This window comes from Electrona antarctica (genome assembly GCF_951216825.1).
Source record: "Electrona antarctica genome assembly, contig: SUPER_24_unloc_2, whole genome shotgun sequence".
Lineage (NCBI taxonomy): Eukaryota > Metazoa > Chordata > Actinopteri > Myctophiformes > Myctophidae > Electrona > Electrona antarctica.
In genome coordinates, this window is record NW_027638774.1 from 41,231 (window position 1) to 65,910 (window position 24,680).

The 24,680-nt window shown below is 42.8% G+C and overlaps 1 protein-coding gene across 1 annotated transcript; it reads left to right on the forward strand.

Annotated features, from left to right (window-relative positions):
- The first annotated feature begins 1,930 nt into the window (after nucleotides 1–1,930).
- Nucleotides 1,931–24,484, forward strand: mrpl39 (mitochondrial ribosomal protein L39). Its single transcript, XM_079530614.1, has 10 exons — nucleotides 1,931–2,117; nucleotides 3,757–3,963; nucleotides 4,938–5,077; nucleotides 6,196–6,295; nucleotides 7,228–7,295; nucleotides 7,833–7,945; nucleotides 8,876–8,941; nucleotides 15,521–15,674; nucleotides 16,657–16,704; nucleotides 24,334–24,484. The coding sequence occupies exons 1-10, from the start codon at nucleotides 2,081–2,083 to the stop codon at nucleotides 24,406–24,408; spliced, it is 1,008 nt and encodes a 335-aa protein (XP_079386740.1). The 5' UTR covers nucleotides 1,931–2,080; the 3' UTR covers nucleotides 24,409–24,484.
- Nucleotides 24,485–24,680: the final 196 nt, after the last annotated feature.

The window sequence follows — 24,680 nt, forward strand, 5'->3', positions numbered from 1 at the left end:
CAGAGCCCGGGCAAAGGCTTTTGTGCTGGTTCTGGACAACGGGCTATCCGACGGACTCGACACCGGGCACTGCACTCCCTGTGGGAGTGTGGAACGCGTGGGGCGAATTTGAAGTCGGCGGGACGAACGGTTTTCGTGTTACGTGGATTACGGACGTACACACGTACGTGCGTACACATACGTACACACGTATACGTACGTACACACAGAGACTTGGTGCATTTATAGTTAGATACTGTATAATAATAATAATAATAATAATAATAAAATAGATGCCTTAGTCCCAGGGGACATGCTTGGTTCCAGGCTGTGTGTGCATGTGATGCTCGTTAGTCAACAGCATTCCAGATCTATCATCTGAAGGAGATGATTTATGGTGTTTGTTCTTTGGCCCACTGTTCTGCCGCTTCTTTTAGTGCCAACACTTACTGCTGATTCCATGTTCCCACAAATATCAAACCAACGTTTGTCACATTCTGGGCTCCATTAGAGGCCATTAGAAGATGCTGTTTGTGGAGCATGTAAATCTTTTTAAAAAGAAATCAGGGGGAAATAGTTTCTACTTTTAATGGAAATTAGACTAATTCTGGATGTCATAAGTATGGAAATTCCCAGCCTTGATGGCAATATTGACAATAAGAAGAATAACTAGTAGCCTATTCTAGTCTAGAACTATTATAGTCTATAGTCTCGAAATAAAGCCATCGTTGTGACATGTCTAATGTTACTTACGTTGACAGCAAGGGCACTGCTGTCAACAGCACAACAGCGACAACTGCTGTCATGTATTGGAATTAAGGTTTATTCTAATAGCTACTGGTTTGGGGTTCGGGCCCCCCAAAGGTCCTTGGGGGGGTCGTGCACTCATCCGCCTGGGTGGTTGAGTGCCAGCAGACTTCTGGGCGAGCGCTGGTGTTTTGGCATGGGGGGTAAGATCTTAGTTTTCGGGCCTGTTGAGAACTCTAGTTTTCGCCGGCTGCCGGGGATCTCCATCCCTGATGGTGTCACCGTTGTCACGTGATGTCACGTGCCCGACCAACACACTGACGGGAAATGTACGATTCCATAGTTAACTGCGACAATAATAATAATAAAATAACACACACACACACACACACACAAACTGAGGGCTGAGACCCTCTTTTTCAATGGTGCCGAGATTACAACACATCAACAATGTACAATGGGGGGGACAAAGAAAACAAAACATAGATGAATAAAGTAAATGACTGGTAATAATAACATAGTAATAACACATTACATAGTGATCAACTCAATTAAAACAGGTACAGTTGATATTTACCAACGTTGATATATCAAGTTGAAAGCGATATAGAGAAGGAAGAGAGCTGTACTTTAGTGAAGTTTGTAGGGTGTTCCAAGTGTGGGGCAGCGCACTTGAAAGCAGATTTTCCAGAAGTAGTGGAGGTATGTATGGTCTCAAGCATCAAATAATCTTGAGAGCGTGTATGATAAGAAATAGTTTTCCATTGTAAAAGAGAGTTTAAATAAGAAGGTGCGTTCCCAATTAGAGCTTTATAGATAAATAAAAACCAGTGTTGGTCTCTTCCTGACGTAAATAAATCACAGTAAACAAGACTAATTCAACAGTGGCTGCCTTTCACTCACCTTCACTTCACTTCATATGGGTATTCGGATATTAGTAGGTAGGCCTACACCATATATGGAGATATATAGCCTATAGCCTATATGGAGATGACAGAGACATTTTTGGTGCTGAGTGCTGACATGCCAATGCAGATATATGGATATACGATGGTATCATCATCATGGTGACAAGCATCCAGCCAGGCCCTATATAAACTATTATAATTAACTACTATGAATTATAACTACTAGTACTACTACTACTACTACTAGGCTACTGCTGCTGCTGCTGCTGCTGCTGCTGGTACACGCGGAACGTTTCAACGCGTGTATCAGTTCCTACCCGGACGTACATCACAGCGTCACTGTTTTACAGGCATGGCGTCCTTCAGTGCACAGTAGATGTGTTGTATATGTTATGTTTATATCAATAACGGGCACGTACAGGTCTAGTATCAAATAATACTCCACAATGACGTGCCGGACCATGCGTCAAGTTCTCCAGAGGCGTAAGTATCATTCACTTTAATTAGAAACCCTTTACTTTATAACATTATAATAACATGGAAAGGGAGCTAGCAGCTAACAGCTAGCTCCTGTGCTCTGACAGTTGTTGTGGGGTTTGTCCTGCGACCTTCTGCTGAAGGTGTGTGTTCTGGTGGATGCCTCTTTGTTTAGTTTTGCATAACTAAACAAAGATTGATTGAATACTTTGAGTTTGCATAATAAAAAAGCACAGGGAAGTACAGTTCAATACAAGGTCAGCTAAGAGGATTTTAAACCCAAGACAAGAGAGCCTGTGGCTTTTTTCCATTGGGGTCCTTCATTCATATTCAATTAATAGGAAAAGAGAATTGTAGTTTTCCAAACATACCTGTCCGAATAATTTAATATCTTTAATGCAGTTGTTTTCAACCAGTGGTCCGGGGACCACAAGTGGTCCCTGCTCTAGGTGTTCCCCAGCTAAATGATGGAGACTTGGTAACCAAACGGACCCCTATAGATCTTTAACTCATGAGAATGTAAAATTAAACCAACACGTACAACAACACGTACAAGTCCATTTGGTTTCATTTTACTCTCCCAAGAGTTAAATAATTGTTAAACATCTGCATCAGTTATTTTACAAGAAGTCTACACAGTTAGAAAATGTAGAATAATTGTTATTTTGATCAACGTTTGCCTGTTGTCTCTCCTAATGGCACAACATCAATACAACATGGAATTATGGGCAAACTTAACAAAAAAAAATAGTTTTGCGTCTGAGAGGCTAAATTTCATCAAATGGTGGTCCGTTGCCCAATACATAATGGCCCTTGATATGAAAAGGGTTGAAAACCACTGTTGTAACCCATTCTGAACGGGAACCCATTTTGGTGTTTTAAGCATTATGTTATACTTTAGCTATTGAAAAATAGCAGATCTACAAGCTCATAGCAAATCTTTGAATATATATATATATTCTTTCAGAGTGAACGTTTTTAACTCAAATCTTTGCTCCTTTGGGGGTCCCTGGAACAACATATTTTCAGATGGGGGTCGGCGGCCAATTACATGCAGTTTTTGGCTTCCTTGACGTGAAATAGTTTGAGAACCACTGACGTACTGTAGAAACATGGGATTCTCAGAAAACTGCCATGATTTAGAAGACATTTGTAGAATCTGTTTTCAGATTTTCTGGGCGGGAACCCCTTTTGGTGTTTTAACTAAGCATGATGTTATACTTTAGCTATTGAAAAATAGCAGATCTACAAGCTCATAGCGCGCCACCGAGTGGCACGCTACGAACTTGTAGGTCTGCTATTTTTGAAAAATCGTTATAATGTGGCGCAAATCATTGAATATATATTTTAGAGCGAACATTTTTAACTAAAATATTTGCTTCTGGGGGGTCCCTGGAACTACATATTTTGAGAAGGGGAGTCCGTGGCCCAATAGAGATAATTCTGGGGGTCCTTGACATGAAAAAGGTTGAGCACCACTGACATAGAAACATAGGTTTTTCAGAAAAATGTTAGGATTTAGAAGCCTTTTTAAAAAAAAATCGACCTCAGTCCAAAATGGGTTAAATTAGTTTGGCTCAATAGCTGCTTGGTGTATTGTATCATATGTCATTATGTATCCATCCATCCTCCTCTCTCTCTCCAGGCCTGGCGTCCAGCGCAGCCGCCCTGCGGCCCTCGGTGCCGGAGGCACGCGGCCATCGCAACGCCGTCTTCTCCAGGGAGCAGGCCAGACAGAGGGCCCTGTATCCCCGCGTGGAGAAGATCCAGGTGTCCCTGCAGGGCCCCGGGCTCCAGGGCACCCAGATGCTTATGAATAAAGGGATGTCCACCCCGCTCAGCTGTGCCCGGCGTGAGTAATATAATTATAGGGCTGCAACTAACTGTTATGTTCATAATCGATTAATTGGCCGATTATTTAACCCATTTAGACCTGTAGACGATTCTAAAAATGTCTTCTAAATCCTGAGAGTTTTCTGAAAAACCTATGTTTCAATGTCAGTGTTGCTAAACCATTTTCATGTCAAGGAGCCCCAGAATTATATGTATTTGGCCGCGAACCCCCATCTGAAAATATGTAGTTTCAGGGACCCCCCCAGAAGCAAAGATTTGTGTTAAAAACGTTCACTCTGGAGTCTGAAGGAATATATATTAAAAGATTTGCGCCACATTTTCACGATTTTTCAAAAATAGCAGACCTACAAGTTCATATGAACTATTGTTTAAACATGAAGTCATGGGCCACTATGCTCGATAACAGGCTTGACGAGCCCAAAGCATATTGATACCGGGTACTCGATACATTTGTTATCGAGTTTGATGGGGTATCGAGTTTCGAGCTCCATCCCTAGCTGTGTGTGAACATGTCCGCTGTGTCTCCCTCAGACCTAGGATTCTTGTTTATTTAGGTGTACAAGAATCCTATTGGATACAAAGTGAGTGCTGGTATTCATTTCTATGGACTATATCTACCTGATAGGGTTGACTGTGGCTCAGGAGGTAGAGCAGGTCGTCCAATGATCCATGGGTCGGCGGTTCGAATCCCGGCTCCTCCATGTCTACATGTCGAAGTGTCCTTGGGCAAGACATTGAACCCCAAATTGCTCCCGATGTGCTGGTTGGTAGCTTGCATGGCTTCCGCCGCAATCGGTGTATGAATGTGTGTGTGAATGGGTGAATGTAATGCACTGGTGAATGTAAAGCGCCTTGGATTAAGACGATATATAAAAAATGCACCATTTACCTGAACCGTCCACCCGATACATTATTACGTTGAATTGCTCAACTGAGTGCTTGTCTCCTCTCTTCTCTTCAAATCTCCCTCAGACCTGACGGAGTACCATGTAACCAACTCGGCACTGGCGCTGGTGGATGGACAGCCCTGGCCTCTTCACCAGCCCCTCACCCACTCCTGCACGCTGTCCCTGCTCACCTTCAAGGATGCGGACCCAGCGCTGGTCAACCAGGTACCCAACACGGTCTAGTATCTAATCTATTAGTATTTCACCTTCAAGGCTACGGACCCAACATTCGTCAACCAGGTAGCCAGGGGCGGCGGTGGCTCAGGGGTAGAGTGGCCGGATGGTAACCGCAAGGTCGCCAGTTCGAACCTGGGCTCCCGTAGAGTTAACGTTGAAGTGTCCTTGAGCAAGACACTGAACCCCTAGTTGCTCCTGATGTGCTGGTTGATGCCCTGCATGGTTTCCTCAGCCATCGGTGTATGAATGTGTGTGTGAATGGGTGAATGTAATGCACAATCTATGTAAAGTGCCTTGGATAAAGGCGCTATATAAATGCACCATTTACCATTTTTTAGCCAACATTGTCTAGTTGCTATTATGATTGGGCCTGGTGCGGATGATAACTTATGTCATGTTGTAGTCTGGTTTGCAAGTACTATTTGAACAACTAACACATAAAACCAGTATGGAATTGATCAGCAATACATTTTAAGTGGCTTCATTTCACTATTTGAACAACATTCGAGCTCCGCAATGAAGTTCAGGTAGATTGGTCCAGAATGTCGATGTGAAAACGGTTGTGACTCTTGGCATCAAAGAATCGATGCAGAGTACAGCTTCCTTATTAGTATGCTACAGTAAATCAATTCTCAACCCCCACTCCTAGTAGATTGTCTTGTCTGTGTGTCAAGGGTTGACTTTGGATCCAATCCAGTAACTGTCTAGGGCTGTCACGATTACAAATTTAAGTTGACAATTGTCACACAAATAATTGCGATTAACCATTTAATTGTCTTTTTTTTTTTTTAATTAATTTTATACTTAAATAAATAGCAGACATAGCTGATCTACAAGCTTACAACGCGTGTTATAGATCTGCTATTTCTTCTCTTTGAATTTTTATGAATGAACATTTTTCAATATGAACACGATTATGACAAAATAATTGCTATTTTACGATTATGTAATAATTGTGACAACCCTAACTCTGACTCTCTGTCGCGCTCTCTCTCTGTCTCTTTATCTCTCTGTCTCTATCTCTTTATCTCTCTTTCTCTGTCCTGTCTCTTTATATCTGTCTCTTTATCTCTCTGTCTCTGTCTGTCTGTCTGTCTGTCTCTTAGGCGTATTGGCGGTCGTGTGCGGCCCTGTTGGGTCAGGTTCTTGAGACGGCCTTCAAAGAAGACTTTACGGTGGAGCTGCTGTCCACGCCAGAGGTTCCCGGTAAGGAGACGATTGTGGTGCAGGTTCCGTACCGACTGTGTCTGTCACCTCTTTTACACGGCAACAGTCTCTAGAGAAAATGGCAAAATGAAATATCGGATGTGCCTTCCGTTTTAGACGGAAAAGGCGTTATCGTTGAAAGCGTAACAAAGTGAAAACCCCTTCCATAGTGGAAATCTTTGATAACGCTCCGCCGCCCGTCGCAAAACGTGTGACATCATCATGGCTCACGTCTGCTGACGTTGCGTATGTTATTACATTGGTCCAGAGCCCTAGGTGATGTTTGAGTTCCTAGGATGAGCAAGTGCTGCTCCCTCGCCCCGCTCATCCTACGAACACACATTTAGCGAGCCGCTACATTGGTGAATGTAAACAAACCATGTGATGGGAAGTAGAACGGAAGTGGTTCTACTACGCAGTAGAAAGGTGGACGCTTCCTTTGGCTGTGGGGCATCTGTAGTCCGTGAAGCTTGGCAAGCTCCCGCGTGCATCACAAAGGGGACGTTCAGTTGGCCAATCAGACGCAATGTAAACGTTTGTTTTCTCATGCCAACAAAGCACCTTCGAATTAGACACCAGTAGTCACTTTTGACCAATAGTTCCGCTTGATTTCCGCTCTCACTGCGATACAGATTGCTCCAATTTAACTGCAGCGGCGAATAAGGTATCTAGGTTTTTCTATCAACGCCACTACGCATGCCCGGTCTATCTGGCAGTGCGCCACCGCCACCTAGCCACCTGGCAATGCTGGCATGCACACTACAGCATGTTAAATCACTGACTCTTAGCGTATATGTGTAAACTTCGGGGGGAAAAAGTGAGTACGCAACGGGACGTTGCCGTTTTCTCTACAGACCGCTGCCGTGTAAAGGTGGCCTCAATGAGTCGGTGTTGGTGTGAAATGTCCTTGTCCTTTCTGTCTGTCTCTGCAGTGACCTCAGGAGCATTCTGCTGCGATGTGGTGATGGACCCACAGCTGGACTCATGGAGTCCGTCTGAGGTGCGTGTGCGAGACAGTGGTGGAAAGAGTAGCCACGTTGTTTTACTTAAAGTATCAATACTGCAATGTAGAAATACACTGTTGGCCTGGGCCATGGCTCAGTGGTCCAGGCACCTTGGCTGGTAATCCAATCTGGCAGTGTGCCGCGGGTTCGACTCCCGATCCCGACGGCCTTTACTGCATGTCTTCCCCCCATCTCTCTCCCCATTTCCTGCCAGCCTACTGTCTGTCCCTCCATAAAAAATATTAAAAAAATAAAGGCGAAAGCCACAAAAAAAGAAATACACTGTTACAAGTAAAATTACGGAGTGGAATATTTTCTTGAGTAAAAGTACAAAATAATTGCTATCAAAATGTACTTAATACCAAAAGTAGAAAGTACTCCTTATTATGCAGAATGTCCCATTTCACAACTTTTTCAAATGTATACAAATCATTTTAAAATGGCAGATCCACAAGCTCACAATGCCTCGCATCACAAACCGTTAGCGGGGGGGGGGGGGGTATGGTATCTGATTGGTTGTGCTTGTCCAACAGGACACGCTGCGCTCTCTGACCCGAGGCGCCCACCAGCTGATCCATCAGGACGTGGCCTGGGAGCCCCTGGAGGTGACACCCCCTGTGGCCATGGAGGTCTTCTCTCACAGCAGGTATACACCTTGCTAAGGGAAATGGGGTCAAAGAGATTCTACTGCAGGGGTCCTCAACTAGAAATGCTGAAGGTCCACTAATATTTTTTGAAAAAGACTAAGGTCCGGTCCCATGAGCACGGCGTGGCCAGCGGAGAGCAGGGCTCTATGCCTGTTTAGTACAGTCACACCAAGGCAAGCTTATAAGAAATGGATCATCATCCCCTCCCAACCAACCAATACCGGGGTGCAGAGTATGGAAATAAAATGTTTCACAAATATTCCCCTCCAAAAATTCACAGCAAATGAGAGGTATTGTGTTGAGGCACAAAGAACACTTTTATTTTGTCAAGTAAAAAAAAAAGAAGAAAAAACCTTTTTTTTTTTTTTTTTTGCGCCCAGGGTCCACAGAGAGGTGGTCCGCGGTCCGGTCGTGGTCCGCGGTCCGGTCGTGGACCGGACCGCGTTCTACTGTATATAACGGCCAAGCTACACCAGGCTTTTCTCGCGCGTTTACCCTAAGCCTGGTGTAGCCCGGCACTGAGTCCCATAGTAACAACCAACGCCCAGTGCCTCCGGCCATATTGGTGTGATGACGCAACTTCCTGTTACTTTAAAATCGTGAAATGTGGCGCATATCTTTGAATATATATTCTTTCAGAGCGAACGTTTTAACTCAAATCTTTGCTTCCGAGAGGTTCCTGGAACAACATATTTTCAGATGGGGGTCGGCGGCCAATTACATATATTTTTGGGGGTCCTTGACATGAAATATTGGAAACTACTGACATAGAAACAAAATTGTCATGATTTAGAAGACATTTTTTAAATGTCAGGCCTAAATGGGTTAACCCCTTGAGCTAAGGTTTGGGAAGCACTGGACTGTCCAGCAGCTGCTTGGACTGTGCTGTGAACCTTTCATCATCGTCAGTGTGTTCTCCTCTTCCTCAGGAGTCAACAGCTAGAGGTGGAGAAGATGGCAGCACAGAACCCCAAAGGCACTGTGTCACTGTACAGGTGAGGCGCACGCACGGTCGCATGCACAGACACGCGCACACACGCACGCACGCACGCACGCACAGACACACAGACACGCGCGTGACACACACACACACACACACACACACACACACACACACACACTGACAATTTAAGGACCTTTAACCCATGTAGGCCTGACCTCGAAATAAAAATTAAAAAAATCTTTAAATCCTCCAGTTTTCTGAAATAAATATTTTCACGATTTTTCAAAAATAGCAGACCTACAAGCTCGTAGCGCGCCACTCGGTGGCTATTTTTCAATAGCTACATTTTAACAATGTTTAAAACACCAAAAGGGGTTCCCGCCCCAAAATGGGTTAAGACCTTTTTAATGCCTTAACAAAAAGAAGAAGAATAAGACCATTGGTCCATCAAAAGTAATCAACAAAGGGTGGGGGGGGGGGGGTCCCCAGTTCAAATATGATTATTTGGTGGGGTCACGGCTTGAAAAGGTTGAGAACCACTGCACTAAAGCAAACTAGAGCCTCAGCTGCAATTGAAAAGGAGACCTTCTAGCAGTAGGGGGTGCTGTTGAGGCATCCCCCCCCCCCCCCCCCCCCCTTCAAACTACACCATGGATATGTTGAAGCAAGCATTCTGAGCACTGCTGCAGTCAGGACTCCACTGCACTGCGGTGTACAATTCACTTTAATTTGGTTCCATTCGATCCTCTGTATGTGTGTGTGTGGTTCTCCAACGTTTTCATGCCAAATTGACACACAATTATCCCGCAGACTCCCATTTTAGAGTGTACAAGAAATGGACCCCCAATATAAACTAGCCATATTGCTTTCTTGGGTTAAATCCTTTTTAGCATTGTATTTGATTAAACTGTACTCTTCTGTTGTTTGTTTTACTATTTAAAAAAAACCTTTTAAAATAGCCGATCTACAAGCTCACAACGTGTCGATTAGATTGGCTATTGAAACTATTTGAACCCATTCTGGAAGGGAACCCCTTTTGGTGTTTCAAGCATTCTGTTATACTTTAGCTATTGAAAAATAGCAGATCTACAAGCTCATAGCGCGCCACTCGGTGGCGCGCTATGAGCTTGTAGGTCTGCTATTTTTGAAAAATCGTAAAAATGCGGCACAAATCTTTGAATAGGTATATATTCTTTCAGAGCGAACGTTTTTTTTTTTTTTTCGACGTCAGGCCTAAATGGGTTCAAAGGTTTTTCAAAATATAGAAAATGGCAAATAAGAACCCAGCGATAGATTTCTCAACGGGCCTAAAAAATTAAGGCCGGGCCCTGGGTTCTGCATGAACGGCAACTCGAGGGTGAAGACAACTAGCTTTCTACCATCCTAACTGCATTTGACTGTGGGAGGGGTGGGGAAAATGGACAACAAATAATTCAAGGCCAACAAGTCTACTGGAAGCCCCCATAGGTCCCATGTTAGACCCAGAAATAAACACTCCTTGGGCTAAAAACAGCCATAGCCGTGGCTATGGCCGTTTTGAGTGTTTTTGTGCAAAACTAATGCTTGGAATGGATTCCGCATCATGAAAACCCCCTAGTTTGACACGTAACATGCTACTTAACAGTTTGACGGCCGCTAATTGTTTAATCCAGTGTTCCACCGTGCGTACAACGCTATACCCGACATTTGTTTAATGCGTTTAATTCGCCGTTTTAAAATAATTAAAAAGAAACTGCGGATTTATCCGGGACCTGATGACGAGGCCGTCACGTTATGATGACGAAACCGGAAATCAAGTCATCATCTGGGCTGCTAGGGCTTCTGGGAAATTGAGGCCAATGCAAGTGAACGAGAGGGGAGAGACAATCTTGGCTCGCTTTGCTCTTTGTCTGTGACCCGGATCAAGGAAGTGGCTTTTTTGTCGGCTCAGTAACCAATGCGGGAAGTGTTTACTAGCGGATTTTCACGGATCTAAAGCGCAAATTCTTCAGCGTATGCTGCAAAGGTAATAAAACAATCTCGGCAGCGTAGAATATTTGATTAAAATGTGGGTAAAGCATTTTATGGAGTCAAACTGTTAAAGACTGGTGAAATTTAGATTTCTTTTGCCATATACAGGATGTTAATGGCATTGTCACTTATTATGCTAATTGCTCAACGTGCGACTTTTAGCAACCAAGCAGAAATGTAATCCATTAGGCCTATAGTCTAACATTTCTATCATAAAAGTTTATACTAACCACCATTTCTGGGTTCATTCAATCTCCAGTAGACTTTAGTTGGAGAATGGAGAAAGAGTAGATCCGCAACACCGTTTTAAAAGCTCCCAAAATAATTTATAGTACAGTATATATAGAGTATACCTGCAGAATGCCGGTTAGGCAGAAACGTTGTATTGCTTTGTCATTCATAAATTATTTTGGGAGCTTTTAAAACCGTGTGCGGATCTCCTCTTTCCTTTCTCAAGTCATTTTTTTGGGATCCTGCACCCGTTGAAATATTTGGCTGTGCGCCAACATGTGTGTTGGGACGGGATTAAAGGCTGATTCAGGGTACGTGTTTTGGTGTGGATTTCTCCTTTAACCCATTTTGGGCGGGAACCCCTTTTGGTGTTAGCATTATGTTATGCTTTAGCTATTGAAAAATAGCAGATCTACAAGCTCATAGTGCGGCACAGAGTGCCACGCTATGAGCTTGTAGGTCTGCTATTTCTGAAAAATCGTGAAAATGTGTCTTTTAATATATTCTTTCAGAGCCAGTTTTTAACTCAAATCTTTGCTTCTGGGGGGTGCCTGGAACAACATATTTTCAGATGGGGGTCGGCGGCCAATTACATTATAATCTCCTTGACATGAAAATGTTTGAGAACAACTGACATAGAAACGTTTTTTCAGGATTTAGAAGACATTTGTAGATCGTTCCCAGGTCAAAATGGGTTAAGTAAAAAAGAAAAAAGAAAAATTCTTGCACTTTAGTAATGACATTGACCCAATGCTACCCAATGCTGGAATGCTGTGTAACTGTATGATTTCCTATGTGTACAGTATGTCCCCAATTTGTTCAAGTAGGTCATTTGGTATCTGGATTGAGTACTGTGTGGTCCCACAAGGGGCCCACCCCTACACCCCTTCCCCTAGATCTGCTTTTTTTGTTTTGTTTTATTTGTGCAGAAAAAGTTACAGATCCTATATTCAGTAATCATTGCTTCAGTAACAGGCGTCTCCCTGTCTCTCCGGATCAGATTCTAAAAATGTCTTCTACATCCTGACAGTTTTCTGAAAAAGCTATGTTTCTGTGTCAGTCGCGCTATGAGCTTGTAGATCTGCTATTTTTCAAAAGCTAAAGCATAACATAATGCTAACACCAAAAGGGGTTCCCGCCCAAAATGGGTTAATAAACAGAATTTTCAGGTGGGTTGACAATTTTGTCAATGTCAATAGATGGTTGGGTACGCATTCATCAGCGATAATGGGTTAATAAACAGAATTTTCAGGTGGGTTGACAATTTTGTCAATGTCAATAGATGGTTGGGTACGCATTCATCAGCGATCCAATTCCCAATGTTGCCTACTCATTTATTTGTGTCAGCAGTGAGCACATCTAATTTCATTTGTTTATCCTACATGAGTCCCCCCCCCCCCCCCCTGATTAATTTGGATAACATTGGTATCGTGACCTGAAAATGCATGTTAACCCATTTAGATTACCAAAATCAGATTCTACAAATGTCTTCTAAAATCAGTTTTTTGAAAAACGTATGTTTCTATGTCAGTGGTTCTCACGCTATTTCATGTCAAGGACCTCCAGAATTATGTGTGGCCGATGGATCGATAATAAGATTAAAGACGTTTGTTAACCACTGGGATTGAGTGATGGCTGCCGTGTGTGTCCTGAAGGACATCTTAACCCATTTGACCTGAGATCAGATTCTAAAAATGTCTTCTACATCCTGACAGTTTTCTGAAAAAAGCTATGTTTCTATGTCAGTCGTTCTTCGATTTTTCAAAAATAGCAGACCTACAAGCTCGTAGCGCGCCACTCGGTGGCGCGCTATGAGCTTGTAGGTCTGCTATTTTCCAATAGCTAAAGCATAACATAATGCTAACACCAAAAGGGGTTCCCGCCCAAAATGGGTTAAGATGTCCTGAAGGACATCTTAAGGACAGCCGGCTTTCCAGACCAGGACAACAACCCACAGGCTCTCTTGTTTGAGCAGGAGTCACCCGGGAGTTGTCCCTGGAAATAGTACAAAAGTCCTTCACTGTGAAGGACTTTACAGCCTTGGCCTTTTCTTCTAAGTCGCCGTCGAGCTTGAGGTGGTGAGAAGACATCCACTACGTGAGATGTCGGAGACATTAAATCAAACTAATTCATGTAATTGATCAAAATAAAAATAAATCATTATCGAACTGCCTCCCCCTGGTCAGCCGGGCCGCCTGATGGAGGGGAAAGGAACTGGTTGGAATAACGTGTTCCTTCCACACGCTACGTCCAACCGGGGAAACTTGGAAAGAAGCAGAATGCTCATGCATTGAAGGAAGCATGAGGTCAGTCCGTTGCTCTCCCCTGGTTGGCAGAGATAGTCTAGCGCCCATGATTACATTCGATAATATTGACACTGGGTGAAAAAATATAATATAAATAAAAATATCATTAATCAATGCCCTCTTTTGGACATTAGTGATTATATAGGTAATGGTGATTACCCGCACACTGCGTGTTATCCTTTTGACTGTACCACGTACTGTTATCAATCTTGTTAATATGCATTTAGATATTTCACACATTCATTGTATGAGACACGCCCCTTTCCTATACCAACCCATTGTAACTTCAAACTCCATTTTAACCATGATAGATTCATCGAAAACACCTGACCTTGGTTCTGGACTTCTGGTGACTGATACCATCCTTCTGAAGCGTTTTTTTAAATTTTATATAAAAAAAATATATATATGAAAAAAGTAATTGAATAAACACGGTCCCAACATATTAGAAGGACAATATCAGTCACCAGAAGTTACAACAGGTTTGTATATCAAATTTCTAAATACTGAATCGAGCAACTTAAAAACTGTTTGGGGTGAAACACAAAAGCCTATAGAGTAGACATCAAGATGAACCCAAACATGTTTGAAAGTTAAATTTCCCTTTTGTATAATCTAAATAACATTTTAACAAAACTAATGCTGCGTTCACACAGACAGATGCAAAGATAGAGTCTATGGGTCCTATTATGCGTGTCTTAAGTACCAGGTCTTATTACTTAACTTAAGACCTGGAGGCGTGATCAATGCCATTTGGCTATTCTGAGTGGCCAAACAGCATTGACTACGCCTCCAGGTCTTAAGTTAAGTCATAAGACCTGGTACTTAAGACACGCATAATAGGACCCTATATGTCTGTATGTATATTGTATATTGTCTATATGTCTGTATGTATATTGTATATTGTCTGTATGGTGGCTAGCACCAATCCAACAGAAGGTGGCAGGAAGCCTTACGGAGTATGCGTTGTGCATTGACGGGGTCATTTTGAACTGTTCTATTTTCTTTGTATTGCGTCATAACTGTTCTTGTTAAATGTATCAGACACGTGAATTCACCCTTTGTCAGCCTTCTGATTGGTCCCTGACTGACTAACCAGCAGGCTCTTTCCGCCCTGGTTCCGCCTTGTTTATATTGAATTTTCTAAAACATCTTTTTTGGAAAAAACTAAACAATGAAATGCCCAGTCACCATGCTGCACCTGTGATGTTCCTTTTTACTGACACCAAGTTTAATTAAAATAAGAATTGAGTGCACACAATATCAATATGAAGCAACTGCAAAACATTTCAATGGTAGTGGATGGAGAGAGAGGATTTTTGTCCAAACACGAAACGGCAACCAATGGGTGCGAAGAGGGGCAGAACCACGGGTGGGACTTGACAAAGGGTGAATTCCTGACGAATAAATAAGGCAGCCAACTGACAAATAATAATAGATACATTTCTGTGTATATTATGTAAACAATTTGTTAAAGGACCACTTCACGACTTTTCAACTTCTTCATATTTTTCCTCACTAATAATCATGATAAAATGGCACGATTTTTTTCTACTCGGTCTGTGTCTCATAGGAGGGCTGTGGGCAGTTTAGAAACCGTCCTTCAGTGACATCATTAGGCAGATTCTTTTTTTAAACAAGATTATGTTTTACAAAAATGTTTAGTTTTTCATTATTGTGAGAACGATGGCTTCCATTTTCGCAATGCAACTTTTCAGGAATAGAAAGCCTGCAGTTTCTATTAGCTTGTATTCCCTATCGATGATGTCACTGGAGGACGATTTCTGAACTGCCCACAGCCCTCCTATGAGACACAGACCGAGTAGAAATAAATTGCGCCATTTTTTCATGATTATTAGTGAGGACCTATTATATGAAGATAGGTTGAAAGGTGGTGAAGTGGTCCTTTAATCAAACTCTCAAAGGTCATTAATTAAACGTGCCCATATTTACTGTAACACATCAAAGAGGCTTTATTGGCATGAGAAAACATTGTCAAAGCAAAAATGGAACGGAACAATCAACAGAAAACGGCATTAAATGGGACGTAATTGATGTGTGAACTCTCTCTGTCCTGTCAACAGATGTGGTGACCACGTGCTGCTGAGTGGGGGCCCCCTGGTGACCAGGACAGGCCTATGCTCCCAATACGAGGTGACGGCCGTGCACAGCTTGGGGCCGGGCCCGTGGGGCCTTCAGCGCAGAGCCCAGGGCCTCTCTCTGCCTATACAGCTGCAGGTGAATGGAGTGTGTGTGTGTGTGTGTGTGTGTGTGTGTGTGTGTGTGTGTGTGTGTGTGTGTGTGTGTGTGTGTGTGTGTGTGTGTGTGTGTGTGTGTGTGTGTGTGTGTGTGTGTGTGTGTGTGTGTGTGTGTGTGTGTGTGTGTGTGTGTGTGTGTGTGTGTGTGGGGGGGGGGGGGGTGGGTGGGTGGCAGTTTTCATCCTTTTTTATATCAAGGCCCATTTATTCTGCATTTCAACCGGCAACCACCATTTGAAGATTTAGCCTCGCAGATCCAAAACAGAATATATTGTGTTGTCATTGGATAAGAGTTTGTCCACAATTCCATGTGTCTGTTGGTAGCCATTAGGAGAGACTACAGGCAAACGTTGATCAAAATAACGATTAGTTTACATTCTCTAACTGTGTAGACCTCTTATAAATTAAGTAATGCATACCTGTAACTCTTGAGAGCGTAAAATGAAACCAAATGGACCCGTTTCGTTTTACACTCTCAAGAGTCGACATATGGCAGATCGACACATTCTTGCGACAAAGTATGAATATGTCTTGACTGGTCTCAAACCTTTCTCTCCGGCATAGTGTCCAGTGGGGGGGTTGTAATGGCCACTGTCTTCTAACCCATTTGGGCCTGACGTCGAAATAAAAAAAACGTTCGCTCTGAAAGAATATATATTCAAAGATTTGTGCCGCATTTTTACGTTTTTTCAAAAATAGCAGACCTACGAGCTCGTAGCGCGCCACTCGGTGGCGCGCTACGAGCTTGTAGATCTGCTATTTTTCAATAGCTAAAGTTTAACATAATGCTTAGTTAAAACACCAAAAGGGGTTCCCGTCCAGAATGGGCTAAATAAGTCATTGTGTGTGCTTGAGTTATTATGTGTCCATAATTTATTGAAGGCAATGCAGATTGAGACGTGGGGGGGGTTAACTGACTGACTGACAGTCACGTTGTTCCGTTCCATTCTGTGTCCTTGCAGGCTCACCACACGGTGTGGCGAAAACTACGACCCAGATCAGCGAAGCTGGTAAGACACACACAGACACACACACACGCACGCACAGCTACACACGCACACCTACACACACACACACACACACATACACACACACACACACACGTACCTACACATGTGTGTGCACACACACACACACACACACACACACACACACACACACAAGCGTGTGTTTGTGTGAGGAACTATACTGAGGATGTTGAGCAGTTGGGACGAAAACAGTAAATATAATTTAATCTGACCCCTCCCCGAAAGGGCCTAGCAGTCCTGACCCCATATCCATCATTTATACATTATGGATAATTAGTATGGACTTGGACTGTTATTCGTCTCAACTGCTCGGCCGGCACTTTGCTATAAATGCTATTTATTTATCTTTATTTTATAAAGTGTGAAGAGAGGAGCGATCTTATCATCATCTCATTCCGGCCAATCAGAATTTGCATCCTCACCTTCCTCTTCAATGATGGTGTTACGCAATGTTTGTGTTTACACAAACGCTCAAAATTGTCCATTCATTGTCAATGGGGTTTAATGTTTGTGTAGGACACAGTTTGTGTTAGCACATACACCCAAAGCTGGACATATCGCCCCTTAAAAAAATAGGTATTTATTTACTTACATCTTCAAGACGAAAATAGCTGCCATTTTGACGTTTAATTTTAGATTTTTAAACCCTAATCTTAAAGCCTAATCTAAAACTAGCTGATCAGGTCTAACTAAGGCATAATAACTCCAAACCCAACCCTGTAACCTTAACCTCTAAATCTAATCCTCACCCCAATAACCTGAATCGTGTTCCTAATGGTATAGAGTATTATAGATGTAACTCCTAAAACAATCATTTCTCCTGTGAGAAATGATTGTTTTTTGTTATTTTTTCATGTGTGGTGTGGGCACATTTGGCCCGGGCAAGTGCACTTGTGCACACACGTGCATGCTGGCACGCACAGACGCACACGCACACGTACGCGCACACACACACACACACACACACACACACACACACACACACACACACACACACACACACACACACACACACACAGCTCCCACAGTGAGGCCATCTGGGCGAAGTGTTACGGGGCATCTGAAATATTGGAGCGCTTAACCTGCTCTGATGGCGAGTCACGGAGCGCTAGAGATAAGATCTGTCTTTTTATACTATGTCGCCACCGGCAGCACAGAGTGTAGGTGTTAATTTTGACAGCAAAATTCTCATTTAGTCTTATGCTGCGGTCACACAGGCAGATGCAAAAGATACAAAGATGCAAATCTACATATTTGTAGCTTTGTATCTTAAGTTGAAACCAGCTCAACGTTTTCGTAGCTTCTGCTTCAGCTACAAACGTCGGAGGCATCTTTGCATCTTCATGTCACTGACTTCCAATGACAATGAATCTAGACTGTATATTTGCATCTGCATGTGTGAACGCACTATGAGTCTTTTGATTAACGCCATTTCGTTTATCGTCCTATTTTAGTCTAGTCTTAGTTTACTAAATATCTAAGTATTTTAGTCTTACCGGTAGTCTAGACTTAGTCTTTTTGTCTAATATATAGTCAAATAAATGTTTGGTCTGTCTTTTGAATAAAACACCATTTAGTTTTAGTCCTGTTTTAGTCATCTGAAATTGTTTAGTCTAGTCTTAGTCGACTACATATCAAAATCTTAGTCTTTTTGTCTTAGTCAACAAAGTGTGTGTGCGTGTGTGTGTGTGTGTGAGTGTGCGCGTGTGCGCACACGCGATGATGAAGCTTATAGTCGAGAGAAAAGAAACAATGCTGTCAACAGAGCTCTGAGGGTAAACCACAGTTTTCTGAACTTGTCCTATCAAAGTACGAGCCAGCCATTAACCATTCATCAAAGAAAGTGGTATTTTTATCGGATTCGCACTTGTCTGGACATGATTCACTCCCCAAAACTGATGAAAGGCCGTCTTTAAGTCCGTCCCAAACCAAACGTCTTTGCCGGCTCCGCGCGGCGAGCTCAAAGAGGGAGCGCACATCCATCTCGTTCTTTAAACTAGGCTAGCAGTTAATTTTGGATGAGCCGTCGAGGCAAAGTGTCTGTTTCAGTGGTCCTCGCGTCACGCAGGGTGGGGTAATAAGATGTACATCCATTAACCCATTTTGACCTGAGATCAGATTCTAAAAATGTCTTCTACATCCTGACAGTTTTCTGAAAAAGCTATGTTTCTATCTCAGTGGTTCTTCGATTTTTCAAAAATAGCAGACCTACAAGCTCGTAGCGCGCCACTCGGTGGCGCGCTATGAGCTTGTAGATCTGCTATTTTTCAATAGCTAAATTATAACATAATGTTTAAAACACCAAAAGGGATTACCGCCCAAAATGGATTAATAGGCACAGCTGCTTACATCATGGTCTGGATGTGGCCTACATCTCTGGTGCGGTTCTGCCAGTCAATTCGCCTGTTATGTCACAGCTATGTTATGCCCTAAAGCGTCGGGTATAGGTTCGGGTTTGGGCAGAGAGCGCACTGCATCAACTTATTTATTAGCACGGCGCGTTTCGCCGTGAGCTTCGTCAGGAGCTCACGGTGAAACGCGCCATGCTAATAAATAAGTTGTTGCAGTAAGTTGTCCCGTCTCTGTTCCCTGGAGTGCAGTTCCTTTTTCTCTTTTTGATGTCTATGCCTGCTAACTAGACTTGCACCTCCCACGGGTCTTTTTGGATGTGCAGGAGTCCCCTTTTTTGTCTTATATAACTTTTTTTTTTGCCATTTAGGTGCCATGTGATTCATTACACTTTTTGAGTGGTGCAACCACTCCAAGGAACAGCAATGTCCATGTTCAACTATGTTTGTTTGTGTGTGACCAGTACCAATGAGCACCAAAAGTGGCGCTGTTGTGCCAGAAACAGAGAGAGATCGTGTTAAACCAATAGGAACTGAAATTGGAACGATACAGAGAAGAAATTGGAACGATACAAATTGGAACGATACAGAGAAGAAATTGGAACGATACAAATTGGAACGATACAGAGAACCAATAGAGGGGAGTTGCACCACTCAGTTCACGCGGGTGTGATTTTCTTTTTTTTAATTTCATGAACACAATCCATGCTAGCCCTCTATAGCGTGTGAAAACGTGTACGTCACCAAGAGGGGGGCGGCGTCTGAAAAGCTAGGGACGGCCCTCTCGTGGGCATTAAATTCTAGCCCACATCACTCAGAATAGAGTGACGGTGGTATGTTTTTGTAAATATTGAGCTCGTTCTTGGCAACAACATAGTGAACCAACACCAGGATGGATAGAAAGAACGTCGGGCCAAAATACATTACAAGGACAAGGAAAATGTTGTGAACAAACACGGCTGTGCTTAGATACTTTGTTGAACGTTATGTCTCTGCGCCGATCCAAGCCATTCTACGTCTTTTTGTAAACTCGTCAATCTGGGTTCCTTGATACTGTCTCCATGCTGGAAAGCTGAAAATCTAATTCCGTTTTCTGGCTCATTCCCTCGACGTGACCTGCTGTGGCACTTATTTACTGAGCAAGTCTGCACCATTGTGAGGTCAGTTTAAAAAAAAGAACGTATACAAGCACACCTGATGGTCGCTCAATGTAAACAAACCAGACAAGCCAGCAAGTATGGCGGCCGCTACCACGTGACAAATATGTTGACGCCCTCTCCAGGAGATTTTGTTACACCCTATGGGGAAAAAGTGGCGCCAGTGCCAGAAGTGCGTGAAAACCCACAGAAGAAGATGGTCTCCCTGACTAACCACGTGGTGTAGCCCCCCATACAGCTGTTGTTGTTGCTGCTGTTGGAGGGGCAGCATCTGCTGGGCGGCAGCATTAGCTTATTAGCTTGTTTTCATGTTTTATAAGGTCAAACCGGCAAACCCACAAACCTGCGGCCAAATAGTCACGGGTGAAAAGGTTTGAGAACCACTGGTCTAGAAGTCTTGGAATCGGTCTTAACCCATTTTGGGCGGGAACCCCTTTTGGTGTTTTAAACATTATGTTTTAATTTAGCTATTGGAAAATAGCAGATCTACAAACTTACGAGCTTGTAGGTCTGTTATTTTTGAAAAATCGTGAAAATGTGCCTCAAATGTGGAATATATTTTTTCAGAACGAACGTTTTTAACTCAAATCTTTGCTTCTGGAGGGTCCCTGGAACAACATATTTTCAGATGGGGGTCGGAGGCCAATTACAGATCATTTTTGGGGTCCTTGACATGAAATATTGACTGATATAGGCCTAGAAACATAGGTATTTCAGAAAACTGTCAGGATTTAGAAGACATTTTTTTCAGGCCTAAATGGGTTAATGGGTTAATAGTGGCGAATCTACACACTTATTTGTACATATAGTAGTGCAGACTGCAGAGAGCCAATGTGTTTCCCTTCTGAGCAAGCATTTGGCAACCGTGGCAAGGAAAAACTCCCCTTTTACAGGAAGAAACCTCCAGCAGACTGTAGGGCCATCTGCCTAGACCATATCGGAGAGAGAAAGAGGGAGAGAGAGAAATGGACAGCAACAATAACTACTGTGTAAATAGAAAGGTGCAATTCAGGGAAATTGCAAGTGTGGTTGCGCTGATGCGAGGAATATGCTGGGGAAAATCTGCTTGTTCTTGCATTCGTTCTTCACGTGGGAAGTCATTTGCACACTTGTAATTCATGGGTTTATCCCAGACAGTTCTGTTCTTGATGAATTCTGTCTTGCCATTAGATAATAATCCTGTCTGGTTGGACGTTATAATTTGTCCAATCAGTAAAGGGACAGAAAATGGACTTTTGGCATTACAGAAAAGGTTACAAATGATGTCCATTGAAGTTGAACTAAATTAACTTTTTTTGTTCATTGAGTTCAATGGACATCATTTGTAACCGTAAAAAAACAGGTTCACTTAAGTTAAGTTCAGCTGGCATAAAAGTTCTCGGACCTAGAACAATGGTTTGATGCCTACAGCAACCGCATTAACCCCTTTTTGGGCGTGAACCCCTTTTGGTGTTTTAAACATTGTTATAATTTAGCTATTCAAAAATAGCAGATCTACAAACTCATAGCGCGCCACGAGCTTGTAGGTCTGCTATTTTTGAAAAATTGTGAAAATATTTATTTCAGAAAACTGGAGGATTTAGATTTTTTTTTTACAGGCCTAAATGGGTTAATAACAGTCCTTAGCTGTATGCTAATGATCAACGTTAATCGTTAAATGGTAAATGGATGCATTTTTATAGCATCTTTGTCGCAAGTGCTTTACAGCGTGTGTTACAGTCACCCATTCACACGCACATTCTCAGGAAACCATACAAGGCACCAACCTGCTAATCGAGCGCAATTAGGGGTTCAGTAGCTTGTAACCAACGGGGAGCCCGGGATCGAACCGTAAACCTTCCGTTTCCCAAGCGCCCACTCTACCTCCTGAGCCACTGCGGGGTCCCTACGTAGCTGGCTATTGTATACAGTCTTGGTGCACTCTTAGAGTAACAGAGCTACAGTAACAACAACTAATTGGGTAATGTCATTAGTTAATGTTAGTGACGTTGATCTCTGTGACCATCTGTGTGAACTCGCCATCTATCTTATCTATCTATAAATGCACCATGACTCTGTCTGTATGTTTGTGATCCACGTAACTCGAGAACCGTTCGCCCCGTCGACTTCAAATTCGACACAAGGGTACAACGGATATTGCATAGGTGGGGCATGGATCTCCAACTTCCACGGGCTCCACTCTAGTAACCTAAAAACAATTGTCTCCTGTGGTTTGCATTCAGAGTGTATGAATGTTGAAAATGCTGCATTGGTAGTGAACAGTATTTTGCGGCGTCTGTGGAGAATTAGCCTACATAATCTTTGTGGGGTCCTGACCTTGACCTATATATACTTTTTGAGGGGCGCTGGCACCTCTTATACCCAGCTATGTCTGTTTGTGTGAACACACACACACAATGATTTGATTGGCTTGATCACCCCATAGCGATGATTTGATTGGCTGAGCAAAGTACATATTGAGGATAACGGTGAGGGTAGGAAAGTGAAGACGCCAAAAGTGATTGGTCGGAATGACATGTGTGATGATTTGATTGGCTGAGCACGGAATGTGACGTATGATGATGTATGAAGATAAGAGGGCCCCTCACTTCACACAAGTGTGATTTCTTTTTTTTCTTTTTGAGAACCACTGGTTTAAACAACATCATGAAACAAGCCCAAATAAGCAACTATACTTTACAAACAAGCCCCAAAGAAACACAATCCGCAAACTACCAACCCATTTTGGGTAGGAACCTCTTTTGGTGTTAGCATTATGTTATGCTTTAGCTATTGAAAAATAGCAGATCTACAAGCTCGTAGCGCGCCACCGAGTGGCGCGCTACGAGCTTGTAGGTCTGCTATTTTTGAAAAATGACTGACAACTGACAAACAGCTTTTTCAGAAAACTGTCAGGATGTAGAAGACATTTTTAGAATCTGATCTCAGGTCAAAAATGGGTTAAAGCAACTTTACAGAAAACAACAAAACGAGCCCAAAATCTTTTCTAATAAGCAGACATGTCAGCACTGCCACTGCAGCAGCTGCCTGCAGAGAATCAGTGCAGCTGGAATTGGAGGTCAAAGTCGAGGTCAAAGTCGAAAGGACAAACGGACCATATGTTACAGTTTAGTGTTTTAGCTGACACTCTTGTCCAGGGCGACATAAAAAGGACGAGGTCAAAGTAAATGTCAAGAATCCTCTCCTGGCCCATTTAGGCCTGACGTCGAAATAAAAAAAAAAGTCTTCTGAAAGAATATATATTCAAAGATTTGTGCCGCATTTTCACGATTTTTCAAAAATAGCAGACCTACAAGCTCATAGCGCGCCACTCGGTGGCGCGCTATGAGCTTGTAGATCTGCTATTTTTCAATAGCTAAAGTATAACATAATGCTTAGTTAAAACACCAAAAGGGGTTCCCGTCCAGAATGGGCTAGTCGACAAACAACATTAAATGGCCACATAGAATTCAGTGCAAAGATAATATTCTTTTTTTTTCTTTTAAGTAACTAGGATACCAGGTTTTAACATTTAGGGTTAGGCATGGTTTTACTGAGGTTAGGGTTTGGTTACCTAACCCTTAACCTCAGTAAAACTATTACTAATCTCTCAAGTACAGATTTGAGTTGCAGTTTAGGTTGCTGTTTTTTGTTGTTTGTTTTTTGCCGATGGGTTCTCAGATTGCCCTAAACCTGAATACTCAATACTTTAACAGTTAGCAGAAAACGAGCACAGGAAAGTACAGTTCAATTCAAGGTAGAGGACCTAACCCTAACCTCAGTAAAACTATCCCTAAACCCAACCCTTAACCTCACTGGAACTATGCCTATTTTAACTGTGGTGGAAAAAGCACTAACGTGTGAAGAATGCAACGCAGCTAAACGGTCAAAGCTTAGCATAGCATATGTGTCAAGTTAGACGAATGTCAACCCTTGACTTCCGGTCGGTGGACTTCAAAATAAGATTATTTTTGAATTATAATTGTATTATTATAAATATTATTCTCTGGTATTGGTATTCGGTATCGTAATCGGCTAATACAGACATTGTGGTATTGGGATCGGATCGGGAACTAAACATCCCTAGTTACTTTAATTCCACCACTGATTTTTAATCCTTTCCACAGATTGAGGTGCCCACGCCCACTGAAGAAGCTCCACCCACGCCAACCGAGGAAACTCCTCCCCCACCCAGCCCGTAATGACCTACGTATAAACCTTCTACAAACAAACACACACCCCTGCTATCTCCAATAAACGTGTAAATTATGTGACAAACGACTAGACATTGTTCTCTGAATTGTGTGTGTGTGTGTGTGTGTGTGTGTGTGTGTGTGTGTGTGTGTGTGTGTGTGTGTGTGTGTGTGTGTGTGTGTGTGTGTGTGTGTGTGTGTGTGTGTGTGTGTGTGTGTGTGTGTGTGTGTGTGTGTGTGTGTGTGTGTGTGTGTGTGTGTGTGTGTGCCAAATGTCCACA